Source organism: Anser anser (genome assembly GCF_964211835.1).
Source record: "Anser anser genome assembly, chromosome: 1".
Classification (NCBI taxonomy): domain Eukaryota; kingdom Metazoa; phylum Chordata; class Aves; order Anseriformes; family Anatidae; genus Anser; species Anser anser.
Genome location: NC_139720.1, coordinates 100,022,349 through 100,038,831, shown reverse-complemented (window position 1 = coordinate 100,038,831; position 16,483 = coordinate 100,022,349). Strand labels below are relative to the sequence as shown.

The following is a 16,483-nucleotide window of genomic DNA, read 5'->3' as shown; positions in this document are numbered from 1 at the left end:
CAACTTGCCAAAGAAGACCCTGCAAACTGAGTTGCTGCTTCTTAGTAACCTATACTGAAATAAAAAAAAAAAATAATTTCCATACCACCAGACCTGGAAACAGGCAGGGTAGATAGGCAGTGACAGTGAATTGAACAGTGAGATGAGGGTATTTGCAAACTGGGCTTAGGCCCACAAGTATCTTGTACTGCTAGTCCTCAGGGAATAAATATGACAACTGGGGACATTTTAGCCTGCTTTAACTTTGTTTATGACATAGATTCACCTATTTGGACTAGTCCGTGTATGGTGAAGGAAAGAACTAGATCTGTTTGGGGTACATGCTGCCCATGCCATACAGTGCAAAGTAGGAAGAAAAAGAATAAGAGGGAAATTTGGGAAGAGTGGGAGGCAGCATAAAGAATTTTACTTTTTTTTTTTTTTTTTTGCCAGATAAGAACCACTCCAATACACTGTGAATTCACTTTTCTCTCCCTTTGTGCCTGGCTATAAACACTGCTTCTCAATGTTCAAAACCAGTGCAGTTAGTCAGGCAACACTATGCTGGTCAGTGTGACAGAAGAGGGGGCAGAGCCAAGCAAACATCAGGCATGAATAAGCTGGCAACAGATGAAATGGTGCAAGGAGTACATGCAGACATGCTGGCTGGCTGGCAATACATGCAGGTTTTGGTCAGTTATTCCAGCCCATTGAGCCGACCAGCATGCAGGTTGGGTAAATTGGCCATACAAGTGTTGGCATTTGACCAGGAATGTTGGCAAAATTGGGGTAAATGGAGGGAGCAAAGAAAAGAGCATATCGTCTTTCTAAGATATGGGCTGATCCCATTCAAACTGCTCTTTGTATCTACTTATTATAAAAGTCAAGAACAACTTAGATGTATTTGCACAAACAGTTTTCTTTTTAAGATATAGTCATTGCTTACTAAAGAACACATTTATTTTGTGTAGAAGCAAAGTGTTACATGAGTTGTAGTCACTCTACATTACATCTAACTTTACAGTAATTATACTTTCATTGTCACTAACTAGTGCTTCCTCTATAAATGACGCAAAGCTGTCTTTTACTACCAGTCTTATTTTTATCTTATATTCTTTCAGAGATGATTTCCATACTGAGACCTCAGCTAAAAGGGATGTTCTTCACTAATACAATACTTTTTCCTACCTCATCCATTTCTCTATCTTGAATCTATTGTACTACAGTAGTTGGAGGATCCTGGGAGGTTTGCCACCTGAAACAATGCAATAAAATTTCTTTTTGCTTTTCAAGATATTAGGCACCTTTTGTTTCTTTCAGGAGTAATTTCAGTTTTATTATTAGGTTCCTAGCTATTTTGTCTATTTTGCTGAGTAAGAGCTTCACTCATTATCAGAAAAGTTAATACCAACCACAGCACACTAAATTTAGGAGATTTTATTTTTCCTTATTCTGTTCCTTTATATTTATATAAGTATTCCCTTAATATTTATATTATTTTTCTCTTCACTATTGTAATAGTTTACTTGTTCTGTATTATAACTATGTCAGGTTTCTTCCATTTTCTTCCAATTTTATTATTTTAGTCTAGCTAGTATTTCACTCCATCAAAAGACTCAATGAAACATTGTTCTACTTTCAAACCTACGCTAGAAGTCTTAGGTTCAATTCTTGTTAGCGCTTTTATGTGAAACATTGGATGAAGGAGACAAGGTGTTGGCAGTGGGGAGGCTGCAGGGGTGCCCTCTGTGAGAAGAGGCCAGGGGCTGCTCCATGCTGGATACACCCAACTCCAACAGACCCAGTGCAGGATGCAGCTGAGTCTTGTGGCACTTCGGGTAAAAGGTACTTCAGAAAGGGCAAAATGCTTCACAGGCAACAAGAAGTGAGGAAAGAAAGTGTGAGAAGTCCTGCAGACACCAAGGTCAGTGAAGAAGGAGGGGGAGGAGTTGCTCCAGGTGCCAAAGCAGAAGTTCCCCTGCAGCTCATGGAGAGGACCATGGTGGAGCAGGCTGTCCCCCTGCAGCCCAAGGAGGATTATGTCAGATCAAATCTCCACACTGCAGCCTGTGGAGGCCCCCTCACTGAAGCAGCTGAGTATTTCCTGAATGAGCTGCAGCCCATGGAAAGCCCAACCTGGAGCAGGTTTATCCTGAAGGACTGTAGTCCATGGGAAGGACCCACTCTGGAGCAGGGAACAGTGTGAGGAAGGAGTGGCAGGGAGGAACGGTTACGGACTGACTGCAACCCCCACTCCCCATCCCACAGTGCTGCTTCAAGTTTTGTCTTAATTTCTCACTGTCCAATTCTATTTTTAAATGGCAATAAACTAAATTCTGAGTTGAACTGAGTCTGTTTTGCCCATTGATAGTAATTAGTAATCAATCTCCCCATCTTTATCTCAACCCACAGGCTTTTACATCTTATTTTCTTCCCCTGTCCTGCTGAGGAAGGGGAGTGAGAGAATGGTTGGGTCAGGATCTTGCAGTCAGCCAGGGTCCGCCCAGCACAAATACCCTGATCACTTAACAGCTGTCAGCTTTGATTATACATAGGCAAGAGGAAACAGTCTACTAAGTTTGGCAGTCATAGTACTAACTCTGTCAGGAAATAAGTAAGGATCTGTTTCAAATAATTGCAGAGCCTAAAACTCAATTCAGACTTGCCATCACGGATAACATCACACATGGAGTTGCTGGGGTGATGACAGCTGATGTTCCTAAAGCATTTTGAAACTGAAAAGCCTGCTACCCAGCAGTACTTCTGCACTACCTTTCCAGGGCTCCAAGAAATACTTTTTTTTTTTTTTTTTTAATACAAATCAAGCAAACCATTTTCATTAAAACTGATACCTCTTTGGACTAACCAACAAGGAATATCCACAAGGTGCAGCACAAAGCTTTTGGTTTGGTTTGGCAAAGGACACACATAGTCAGTCCCATGTTAGGGGAGATGTTCTGGGGGTATACACTGGCACAAAATAACATTTTCAGATGGAGCAGGAAAAAATATGCATGAAAGGATAATAATTTTCCATTGCATATGGCCTTTCCCTTGTTCCTCTGAACCAACCATATGGCTGGATCCAGGAAAGACATGACAAATCTTCTCTGGCAAGACATCTTTCTCGCTTCTCCTGAAGTGATGTTATCTCTCTCCCAGTGAAGGGCTGTGGCTAAGAACCCAAAGCTAGCCCCTCTGTGCCACACATTAAGACTAGGAATAGTCACATATGCCAAAGGCAGCCCAATGCCTTACGTGACATGCATCTTATTTTTTCCTCAAGGAAAGTATGTATAAATAGAAATAGCAGCAATGTTTTTTTGGAGCCCTAGAGAAGTGTTGCATGCAAAAGGACTGCCAGGCACTATGATCAATTTCTCCTAAGGGTAGACATCAAGGCTGCACTACAAGTAGGATTATGTGAAGCAATTATTTAGTTAACTATATTATATCAATGAGATTAGTTTACAAAACTCATGAAACACTATCAGAGCTACAGATACAGTAATTACTACTTTCATACTGTAGATAACACTGCATGTAGAAATGTCTACACATGAAAACATTTTGCCTCATGTAGCTTTAGTATACATAAAATGTTTTGTTTCCCATCACTACTGTTAGAGTAGGTTTGTCAAGAAGATTGGAAAGTTGTATGCTGCCATTGTAGAACAGCAAAGAAAGAAAAATGTTGGTGAATTAAATTAAAAGCAAAGGCAGAGATACAACAGCTCCTGGAAAGGATGAAAAGGTGCTGGGAAACCAACCAAATTTGAAGCTATCTTGAATAAAATACACTGCTGTTGATGCCAGATACTTTTGTATAGGCATTTCTTCAAGCTGTCTTTAAGACACCATGTAAAAAGTAGATCCTAGCCCTAGAGAAAGGGCAAAATACAGAAGAAGAAGTAGAAGAAAATAAGGCATAAGTGAAATAATTGAGCAGAGAATTCCCCAAATACTAGCTCGGCTACAGCTGAGAGTGACTGAGAGAATAAAACTCTGCAAAGATATGAGAAGAATAAAAAAGAAAGACAAGTCCATACATGGCAGAAAGAAAAAAAAAAAAAGGTTAAGTCCCCAAAATATAATCTATGATCTGCAGTAAAAAATTCCTGAAGCAAAAGCTACCTTGAACTGAGCAAGAAAGAACGAACTAATGATATAAAATTCTGCAATACTTCATAGCCTTCACTGACCTCAATAACCTGAAAAAACAGACTACAGAAGAATTTAAAAATGGAGCAAAGGGCTCCCATAACAGCTCTACAGAACTAGAAGTTTGTTAATGAACTAATGATACTTTGAACTGTTGTGCACTTCTTCAGATGTTTTTCTTGACAGCAGCAAGTATTAACTTATCTGGTGCATGTTTCTTTGTGGGAAATGAGAGACCTGATATGCTGTAAGACTTGACTCTTAATCAAAACAGGAATGAAATGAAGAAACTATTCACTATACAAAAGGAGTCTTCAAAAAACTTGTAAGAATGCATTTTTAAAAAATGTATTTTACTGTAAAACTAGAAGGCTCAAAAAGAAGTCATCAGTGATGTTATAGTTTGGACCCAGAAAAACATGGAAAATACATAGACGATGCACTCACCATCATTCTGGGAAATATTATGCCCTCTAACAAACAGAGTAACTTAAGTACTGGTGTAAGAACTTCGTGAAATACCAAGACAATCTCTAAAGCAGGCAAAAAGAAATATATGATGAAACAGAATCAAATCAAGAGAAAGCAATATTGCTCTTGAAAAAAAAAAAGCATGCACAATTACAGAATTATCACACTAATGATTTCTGAGATGAACGAAAACCTACTAGTGGTAGAAAGTGATAAAAGTTGTTAGGGGAGGACAAAGGAACGCATTTCTATTAGTCATTGTTACAGAGTTGGATACAACTGAATGTGACAGTGCTGAGAAATGGATGTGCATAAGCAGATATTTCTGTTGTGCCAGTAGTCAGACATATTCTGTAGTTCTGCTGTTACAAAGGTGAAGTGCACCACAGATTTTAAGACTTTCTTTTCATTGGTAGAATCATGGAGAAATTGAAGAGAATGAATAAGTTAGATACCCTAGTTCCTAGATTTGATCCATAGGATGTGAATAATGTAAGTAATAATCAGTTCAACCTCAAGATGCAACTTGGACAGAATTTCTGAAATATCTAGAAGAGAGACACCTTTCAGCTTGCACTTCCTTTATATTAGAATTATTTCCATTTGGGTCAGAGCAGAGAGGGTGGCAGTTGCTCCTAGACTACTATCGCTCCTCCCGTGTGCTGCTTTCCTTTACCACAGTGGAACTGCTGGCTCTGAAACTAGGGAATGGGGCTTGGCCAGGGAAAGAGCTAAGAAAGAAAAGACCAAGTAACAGCTATGTCATAAATCAATTCCAACTGAGTTTCAGTTATTCGTTCAGTTATTCATTGGGGTGTTCAAGCACTAAAACTTGCATGCTCATGAAGGGGGTTACAATGCACATCTCTCGTTTTTGAAGTTTAGTGGACTCGCAGCAAGATCTTCCTTATCACAGACACCAGGTGACCTTCCAAAATGTATGATCCTGCCGTCTGAGAAAATAAATCTCAGTGTTGTTGAAGTAGATGCAAACACATGCTAAACTTACAGACTATACCTCTCTTCCAGACTTATTTCCAAATATTTTGAAGGAGAGAAACAGTTTGCATGTTAGAGAGTAGAAGACAGAGTAGCATCATGAGTACCAAGCATCTTTGGCAAAGTACTAGCTCTGCTAGTAAAGACAAATTAAAATCTTTGAGTTTTTCTTCAATCGTAGCTGAAAAGATGCTTCAGATGCTTACAGTAATAGCCGAGATCAGAATTATTAGAGCAAACGTTTCTAAACTCCCCACGTTCTAATTTTCTTTCTTAGCTCTTGACAAGGTCAGGTCCACTGAATTTTACAGTGCATATGATTTATAAAGAACTTTTTTCCTCAACTTCTAGAATCAGTTATGCCTCACTATTGAAAATAATCTCAAACAAAAAGGATTAGTTTCCTTTACATTATTAGTCTATTCATTTCTCAGTACATTCACAGTCTATTAATTTCTCAGTAATAATAAATATTGTAATAAATTACAATATTGTAAATATTGTTTAAAGCAAGCTGGAGGATCTCTCTTATAATATATATATAGAAATAGCACCTATGATAAATAGGTACTTTCACCATCTTTTCGACATATTTCTCTACTAGATACTTGTGAATGGACCCTGATGAGAAAAAACACTCACTCCAAAATTTTGTATTCTACAGATCTTTCAGTATATTTTGATAGAAAATTAGACACACACACACACACACAAAAATCACAAGTGGTAACAAGCTTTCAAGGGACAAAAATAAAAGATAAAAATCAAACCTAAAGCCAGCTTTCTAAGTGAAAGCAGACAATGCAGGACAAGGTGATTCTCTGCAAAATAATCACTATTAGAAAAAAAATAATTCTATCAGTCATTTGATAGGTGTCGCTATGTTTTTTTTTGTTGTTTCAAGGATAGATTTCTGTTATCTGGAAAAAAAAAGTAATCTCATGAAGTGTCACAAAACAGTGTGAGAGGTTTAAACCCCGGTAAATTCATGAACAGACTAAAATGAGTTGCTGGAATATGTTTTCTACACTCCCTATTTTTTGTGCCTATGCTATACCGTTGATTATATTATTACTGAGCAAAATCATCATGGCCTCATAGGAACAAGTTCAGTCCATGATGAAAGTTTAGAATATAGCTTGTAGGTGTTTTCCGAAGGGGAAAAATGACAACACAGGTATTCAGGTTATCTTGGCCATAGTGTTAGCAAAATATGTGGAGGTCCTCTTTAACCATGTTCTGAAAATCTAAGATAAGTGGAATTTTAGCTTTTTTTTTTTTTTGGTTGGTTGGTTATGTGTTGTTCGTTTTTAACTCATAAAATGAGCTATAGTATGGCTTTACAGTGACTTAGATGTGGTAATACATAGTTTAACATGCCAAAGTTGAAGCATTTCAGGCTTAAAAAAAAAATCTGTTCAATTTCCTATTGTTTTTCATTGTATAGCCTTAAAATCCCAATGACAACTGAGTTAAATCCTTATTTTGAAAATTCACAGAGATTTCATTAGAGTCACTTGCAAGGCTGACAAGAGGAGGGATTTTGAAAGGAAGACAAGTTATGTTGGTAGCCTTAGCCTGCAGTTTTAGAAACCGTGGGTAAAAGTTGCACAAAGAGGGAAAAACTCTTCTTTGAGCTTGTTTGTGCAGATGACACACAAATCTGACACACTCGAAGTTCTATTTATAAATCCTCCATCTAAGCTGAGGACTTGAGGACTTGAATATAGCAGCAGAGCAATCACTTTGCTGGGCTTTCCTTGCCAATAATTTTGACACAAATATGCCTGCACAGAAGGTAAACCCTCTGCTTCCAATCTTTATAGAGAATAGTAGCATCTTCAAACTAATCCTACACTCTGATATGATATAATCTATCTCAGAATGAAAAACAATCTTATGAGCACTATTACTTTGTACAGGTTCATTCACGGCAATACTGAAACTGTTCCTGAAGGTATACATACATATACACATACATTTTCCCATTTTCTTTCAACTTTGAAAGTACCTAACATCAATAGGCCCTATGAGCATAGGAAGCCCTGAACAATCGAGTTTCATAGCTGATCTTACTGCAAAGAGGAGGTTTGTCCAGAAAACTCCAGAGAAGCCTTCCAACCTGAATTATTGTATGACTCTGTAATACTAAAATATATAAATAATTCTGAACTTAGAAGATTCAAAAAATATAATCAAATATGAACATATCCATGGCCCAAGACAAAATTGTTCTCTCAAATATACAGCTCAGTACAATTATAAAGGAAAGTCTACTAACATAAGCCCATACTTATCAAACACACTTAGTGTTAATAGCATTCTTGTTAAAAAGTAATCTAAGTTATATTTTTACCTACAAGAAAGCAAGAGGATTTGAAGAGACATTAGGCTGTTGTTATGTCATATTCCAGACAGAGTTCAGGTGAATTTACTAGGAAAAAGTCACATAGTTTCAATGTCAGCAGTGCTAGAACATCTATTAAAGGTGGCTGCTGTCACAAACATCACCGTTATCCCCACCAGCCTCTTATTCTAATATGGAAAAATTAATCCAGAAGGTATCGCACTATTTACCTGTGTAGTTACAGACAAAAACAACTTCTTCCATCTGATACCAAGAAGTACAAGAAGAGGATACAGCCTTCTTAGACTAGCACATTGCTTATAGGGATCAAGGTATACTTGTAAGACTGATAGAACAAGAAGCAACAATGAATGAATACCTGTGCTCAACTGTCACCAAAGCAGTAAGGTGAGAAACTAGCTTTTTAGAAGAAGAAACAATGACGGCGACCTGTCTCAACAGCTCAGTACCAAAGCTTTTTAGTAAGAAAACCACATACTTTTCACTGAAGATTCACTGAAGAATTCTAATCTGTTCTCATAAGAAATGTCTACTGTGGCCATATAAACAAAAACAAACATATCCAAAAGAATTTTGAACTAAATAGGAAGTGAAACTTGGTGGAAAGTTTCCATTTCATACAAGCTTTCAGACTTGTTCCCATACAGAAGAAAATCATCATCGTATCTGGAGGAAAGAAAATTTGAAAACACAAATGAAATGGAAATGTGTTGTTCTCAAATTGTCAAAGGCATTAACTACTCAATAAAATGTATATAATACCTTTAAAAAAAACACAAATAAAACAAGACGACCTCTAATATGTCAACATCATTAAAACAATGTGGGAAAGAGAAAAATAATTAAGATACTTCCCACCTGAAGAACTCATCAAAATTAATGTATTGATTCTGTTTTGATTAAATCTCATTCTCCAGCAGGATTTTTTTTCAGCCAAAACTACTGAGCAGAGCTGAGCAAACTCTTACAAAGGCAGGACAAACATTCCAAAATTCCTACCAGGATGAAAGATTTAACAGAAGACTGTTTGAATCCTAATTACCTTTCATATCCTTAATTTTACCTCTTTTGAAGATAAAATGAGATTTTTGTGACTCTTCCTATTTAGTTTGGTAGGGACAGAGGGGAAGGAAGAAATAGAGGTATCAGTTTTGTCAACCTGTGGGCCATAACTATTAGTGAAGAATTTAGTAACAACAGAGTGAGGGAAAACGGGGGAATGAGGAGGATTTTGTAGAAAAGTGGCTACTATCAATGTGATCTCTGCTTGGGATGAAATGGATCTACCACTGTAGGCCCATAACCTTATAATTAGATGCAGTCTCCTTGGTCAACCGAGCTTTGTTAATTTCAGATTGCTACTTGAGGTAACAGTTTCCTCACAATATGAATCAAGTGTCTCAGAAACTGCATGAAATACTACGAGTTTTTCCTCAGCAGTTTCACTTTCTGAAATTTCACAGAGGAAACAGCTGAAAAACACTTTTTCTTTTCTTCTTAGGTTTTTACTTGCAAGAAGCATAGATTTATCCCTCTCAGACATCTATATGTCTCCTTCCATTTCATACACATAGCATAGGCAACCTGAGTTAGCTTGTCAGAGAGCTGTCATTTAACAGACACCAACATCTGCTCATTACCTCTCCTATCAGTTCATCACCAACTTTCATCAGGTCCCAATGAGCCAAATTTAACTTTGAAATTAGTCCTGTTTGAAGTAGGAGGGTTGGTCTAGAGACCTGCAATCCCTTCTCATCTAAATGATTCTACAGTTCAATGAAGAAAAGTTCTCCACAGAGTCTTAGGACCAATAATATTCTATTATTCTCTTCAGAGGATGTCTGAAGAAGATTGTGAACAAAATAAATATATCAATATATATATTGATATAGAAAAACATATATACATAAAAATCAGAATTTGTGGGATTAATAATTATGTGTATTTCATGTAAGTCAGTGGTTAAACAGGTTCCCAAATAACATTTTCTTGTACATGAAAATGCAATTAAATGATCTCTATTATAAATGTAGTTTTCTAACATCGTGTAACAGAGCAGCTAATACTACACAGACTGATTGAAATAAAAGGTTTTCTAAAGATTTGTAAATATTTGTAACAAAAAGTTATTCTTAAAAATGAATCTTAAGATAGATACAAAAATGACCACAGTCACAAATGCAAAAAAAACCCTGCACTTACAGTTCTATTGCCTTGTTCCACATGATGACATATCCAGAAAGAATGAAGGACTCAATATTAACAATGTGTGTATTTCCCCTCTCTGTTCCAACGTAAAGCCATTTACTCTGGAAAGGTAGATGGCAGTAAGTAATCCTGTAAAGGAAAAACAAAAAAACTGACTGAACAACATATCAAATATATATGTTTTAACATTTTTACAGATGAAATAACTGTTCTTTCCATTTTAAAACTTCAGAAAAACCTCACAGCAGGCACAGCATTCTGAAGAATGTGCAGTTGTTGGAGGTCATCTGCAGAAAAAACATAGAAGAGAACCTGTCTGTCTATATGAAGGGCAGGGAAAAAGAGACATATCACTTAAGCTCTGACCTACATCACATTACCTCCATGAATACATAAATTGCACTATGATAGCATCCAAGACTCTTGAGCTAGGCTTTCCTATTTTCTTTTTTACTATAAACAATTTTTCCAGTTCAAACAGAAGTTAATGGACATCAGCAGGATTAGTGTTTTGTACAACATAAGTGTAACACCATCATAAACACAAGAAAACATTCACTTTCTTGGCTGTTTGGGAAAGTGGGGCACTAGATTAATAGCATTACCAAGTATAGATAAGGATTATATCATAGACATGTTGAAGCCTACATTTATATCATTATTACAGAGTGATGAACCTGTGTTTGGAAATATTATCTTGGAAAATGTTATGACAGTTTCTCAATATAACATGTATACAAATTCTCACAGGTATGACAAATGAACAGATTCACGTCCCTTCGATATTATAGTTATTATACACATAGTGTATACATGAAGCAAAACTATCTACATGAGATATAAAACTACCTGATGCTTAAAGCTAATCAAATATGTGCTACTTACATAGGCCGAAACATCATCTGTTCTTATGGTATAGCCTAAGGAAATTTGAGAAAATGCAGGTATTTTGCCTGCTATGCCATACATTACTGTACTTAGCATTCAATTCCACAAGCAGGCTATTTCTAGCTTTTATATACAAGCTTGATGTAAGGACTATGCAATAAATTTTATCCTTAACACCTCTTCCCCCCACAAACATGTAAACAGCATTTACGAACATAAATATTTCAAATTTAATTCTTATGGTACAGCAACGTCTCAATTCATTACAGAAGAGTGAGAGGGTTGCTGGCTATCATTCAGTAATCTGACCTTCTCCAACATGTAATGTCCCCCAAAGAGAGCATTTAATCATAGAATCAGAGAATGGCTTGGGCTGGAAGGGACCTTAAAGACAATTTAGTTCCAACCCTTCTGCCACGGACAGGAATGCCACCCACTAGACCAGGTGGCCCAGGGCCTTGTCCAAGCTGGTCCTGAACACCTCCAGGGATGGGGAATCCACAACCTCTCTGAACAACCTGTTCCAGTGCGTCACCACCCATTTACCAACCTTTGAATTAAAGAAATTGTTAAATATTAATCTAAATTTCACATAATTTCCTGTAATTGTTCCTGTAAAGTATTCTCAACAAACAAAAATATTCCAACCAGACTCTGCACAGTACGTGAAAAGTTCTAATCTAATTCTAGATTCTGTCTAATCATGTGTCAGAATATCTTAAATTGAATGCATTTCAAGTGAGCAAAGAATATTTTTGCGTTATGCATCACACTGAATTGAACAAACTAGAGATATGCAGTCTTCATATCCTAATTTATGGAGAAAATTGTCATTAAATCATGAATCCAGCACAAGCCTTACCTTTCAAAGAAATCTTGTTTTCTTGATTCAAGTGAGACTTAAGCACGATATAGATTTTGTTCTATCCACCTGTACAGGACTCATTTTCTCATTAGCTACCTAATTTTGGCAATAATTCCACCACCTTTTGTGGGAAGCAAACCAAGTGTTTCCAAGAGAATTGATTTGAGAATGGAAATCACTGTTTAGTGTGCATAAATGAAAATGCCTTCAAGCAGCAACTTAGTACTTATATTACAGGTGCAGTTAGATTGACAAATGTCTGACAGAAAAAAATTGCAGGAATTTAATCTGTTTATTCTCTTTATTATTAATCTGTTTATTATTAATCTGTTTATCTCTTTATTTTTCTGTTTGTAACAGATGTGAAGAACACTTTGCCCTTTTCACTCTGTAGTTTTACAAATGTAAAGCTGGTTTTCATGACTTCCCTGATCCTTCTCCTTAAACAACTTCATTATTTCTGCTTTCTCTTTAGAGGCACCATATGCTGGACTTTTGGTAAGATTCACATTTAGTCCAAATGTTTATTTCTTGTGTTTCTATACTAGCTCTACTTCTCTTTCTTGCACTCCAAAACATAAGCATGCTTTGTTAGGTTCCACCCCATGTGAAAACCTCTCTAGTCCATGGTTGATAAATCCTCTTAACCAATTCATATTAATGATGTTCATTTGCTACAAGCACTTGTAGTAAACTGTTAAATTACAGGAAGATAAAGAATAAAAAAAAAAAAGATTTTTGACTTTGAAAGTGTTGAAAATGCAGCTCTCTAGGGGCTAACAAATGATTAGTGAGTCACACAGTGAACCCTGGTTGACTTGAATACCTGCTACTCCAAATGTTTGCAGTTGTGTCATCAGTCCAATCAGATTCAAGTCTATCTAGGAACATATGGAATTTCAGTACTCTGATAAATCTATTCACAAGAAAGTATGGTGTACTGCAGAACACTCGATCTCTGAAGCACAAGATTGAATCCAATAACCTGATTATGAAAAGTCTCAAAATCACCTCAGACAATGTAAGACTACTTTGGTCTGCTTGTTCTCATTTTTGAAATTTCCTTCTAGGTTATAATCTCCAGCATGTACTGCCACAACAATTATCAGATCAAATGTGCGTCTAATTTCCCAGCTATTACATTTCCTCCATTTGCCCACTTCGGGCTTAAGATTTCAAGGACATAGGGTTTCAAGAGCAAGGTCTTACTGTAAAAGCAGGATCAGACTAAAGCCCTAATCATTGGCCATCAATTACAATATTTACTTTCCTGCTTGCCTATCTGAAATCCCAGACAGCAGTGGCTACTAAGGCTGGATATGTCGTATGAAGAACCAGAAGAGAAACAGTTGTTGCTAAGGAATGAAGACAATGACCACAAATTTTAATGCGGTCCTAAGCCCAGCTATTTCCTCTTAAGTAATTTCATTTTGTTCTGATAGATTTATGGGACAGGCAGATAAAAAAATATTCTGCATATTCTTTCTTCCACAATGAACACTACCCTATGAGTCTTCCCTGTTTACTCAGACTGTTATTACACATTACCAAATAATACCTTTCACAATATGTGAGCTTGTAAGAAAATGCTATTCCCTTAAAGAGAATCTAGTTATATCAAAAAGAAAAATACAGAGCTATGAAAACTAAAAGCCAGTGCTCAGAACAGAAACATACATTGAATGTAACAAACATTTTAAAAATTAAATGCATATTAGAACATGGGGATTATGGGATTGTTAGACATTGTAATATGACACTTTTTCAGGCTTCACCAAACAAAGCCATATGATTTTCATATCACATAACTGTACACTGCTCTGGAGTAGTTTCCTTTTACATTATGTAAATTAAATGCAAAGTGTTTTATGCATTATTGACTTTTTACTTTTACAGAAAACATTTACAGAACATGTTAACTTGACTTCTTTGAAGCAAGACTTAGATTTTTAATGAACATCTTACATTTCAGTAAGTACTGAAATTATATACTTTCTTCAAAAGAACACAGTGATGTATCATACTGTAGTTTTCATTGTGGATGGAAGGTGTCCCTACATTATTTAGGGATATTAGTAAGTCTATATATCCCACAAGCAAATTAAAATGTCCTTTGATGCCCCTAAAAAAAAACCAACCAACCAAAACTCCTCAGCCAAACCACCAAACCTAGTCAACTCACCAGAAAGACGGAAAGTCTATTTTTCTTAAGAAGGCAGAGTTTGCAGTGATTTATGCAAGTATGAAGTGCTCCTGCCAAAATTTAATCAGATTGTCCATCTGATCAAGATAATATGGAACACAATTAAATGTAGACCTGAGAATCTGTTCAACATTGATCACTTACAGAAAGTGAGCCAGAACTGTGGATATTACACATTCTCAGCAGCAAGTCAGCAGCAAACAACAATCTGAATCTCATTGATCATGATAAGTAGTACAAAAAAACATGTACCGATACCTTGAAAGGTGTTCCCATACTGCTAAAATGGTCTGGAACACTGCATCAGTTTTTCAGTGTATTCAAAACATAAAGTAGGATATAAAATGTAATAATAATAATAATAATAATAATCAACAGTTGACAAATGAATCGCTCGAGTCAGAATACATTAATCAAAAATATCTTTAAATATTACGTAAGCAATATTTGAGAAACAATCGTGTAGCATTAAGAGGCATTGTCAAAAATTTAAACCCGATTTTAAAAGGAATGTACTCTGCCTAGCAAATCCTGAAAAGATGTATTTTTCAGAAAATCACAGCACTCTACAGTCTAACAACTCTGAGGAAAAAAACTTCATTGCATATCGTTAGAATAATAAAATGCTAAAATAATTTAGACATCTACATTCTCTGAAATACTAGCAAAAACACTTAGATGGCTTCAAATCATCTTTATTACAATAATGATATTGTTCTAAGAAAAATAAAAGATAATTTCCAGAACATTTCCTTCTGTTTCTGTTGTGTTATTTTTGTTTTTCTGTTTTTAATATGAAAAACTTTCCTGGAATACATTTCCTGAACAAGGGGTTCGGAAGGAGGGAGAAGAAATTGTATTTTTGTCAAAATGATGAACAGTTTTTCCAATTGAATTATTTAATTGCTCATTCCTCGACATGAAAACTGCAACTAAATTTATACTATGCCTTTTCCACTTATACAGATAATCTTAAATATGGAAAAGAAAAGAGTATGTGCAGCCCTTATGCCTAACACTGACCGGCAGAAGAAGGGTTCACTTTCTGTGTGTTCCTACTGAACCCAAAAATCAGCATGAATTCCCTCTCAGAAATCTAACAAAATAAAATCCACTCTCTGAATAGATGGAAATCTCATGAATTTACAGACGGGGCTCAAATAGGGCTTAGGGAGAGGGAGAAGAGGAAAACAAAATCTGAAGGAGCATTAACCTGAGAACATAAGCAGCTGACAGGATGCTAGCCCACTAGCTGCAAGGCAAGCCAGCTGCAGTCCTGGTGAGCCTTCCCTCAGCGACTTCTAAGCCAACCTCTTACACTCAGTTTACAGTTTGCTGTCCTAGCATGGATGAGTTCAGCTGCTGCTGAGAAAGTTGATCTCATTCCTAAAAGGGTCAAGCATACCTCAGAAGACCAGTTTTTTTCTGGAGTGATTAAATCTGTCCTGGCTCAAGGAATCCTTTCCAGCGTCCTCTGATGCTTTCAGTACTCTACACTAATTTAGAGTGAGTTACCTCAGGCAGTCAACACCGTGCGTTGTTCTCTTGCCATTGCCACCTGATAGACTGGCCATTTCTCTATGGTAATAGCCACTTATTGGCTGTTGTTCTGTCAAGTCCACTTTCAAAGCAACTCTTTTCAGAGAAAAATCTGTGGCCAGTGCAGCCCTCAAGGCCAAGTGCAAGGTGCTGCATCTGGACTGAGGCAATCCCAAGCACAAATATAGGCTGGGTGGAGAATGAATTGAGAGCAGCCCGGAGGAAAAGGACCTGGGGGTGTTGGTGGATGAGAAGCTCAACATGAACCAGCAATGTGCATGTGCAGCCCAGAAAGCCAACTGTATCCTGGGCTGCATCAAAAGCAGCGTGGCCAGCAGGGTGAGGGAGGTGATTCTCCCTCTACTCCACTCTTCTGAGACACCACCTGGAGTGCTGCATTCAGCTCTGCGGCCACCAGCACAAGAAGGACATAGACACATTAGAACAAGTCCAGAGGAGGGCCACAAAGATGATCAGAGGAATGGAGCACATCTCCTGTGAAGACAGGCTGAGTGAGCCGGGGATGTTCAGCCTGGAGAAGAGAAGGCTTTGGGGAGACCTTATAACGGCCTTCCAGCACCTAAAGGGGGCCTACAGAAAAACTGGGGAGGGACTCTTTTTCAGGGATTGTAGTGATAGGACAAGGGGTAATGGCTTTAAGCTAAAAGAGGGAAGATTTAGATTAGATATTAGGAACAAATTCCTTCCTATGTGGATGGTGAGGAACAGGTGGCCCAGAGAAGCTGTGGATGCCCCATCCCTGGAATCGTTTAAGGCCAGGCTGAATGAGACTTTGGGCAAC

The 16,483-nt window shown here is 37.1% G+C and overlaps 1 protein-coding gene across 10 annotated transcripts in view; it reads right to left on the bottom strand.

Moving 5' to 3' along the window:
• Positions 1–16,483, bottom strand: part of STXBP5L (syntaxin binding protein 5L) — a 206,639-nt gene that overhangs the window by 94,895 nt on the left and 95,261 nt on the right. For all 10 annotated transcript variants that reach the window (XM_083834588.1, XM_083834584.1, XM_083834587.1 and 7 more), the window contains one exon: positions 10,181–10,315. In XM_083834588.1, the coding sequence (XP_083690714.1) occupies positions 10,181–10,315 (135 nt within the window). The remainder of the gene's footprint in view (positions 1–10,180; positions 10,316–16,483) is intronic.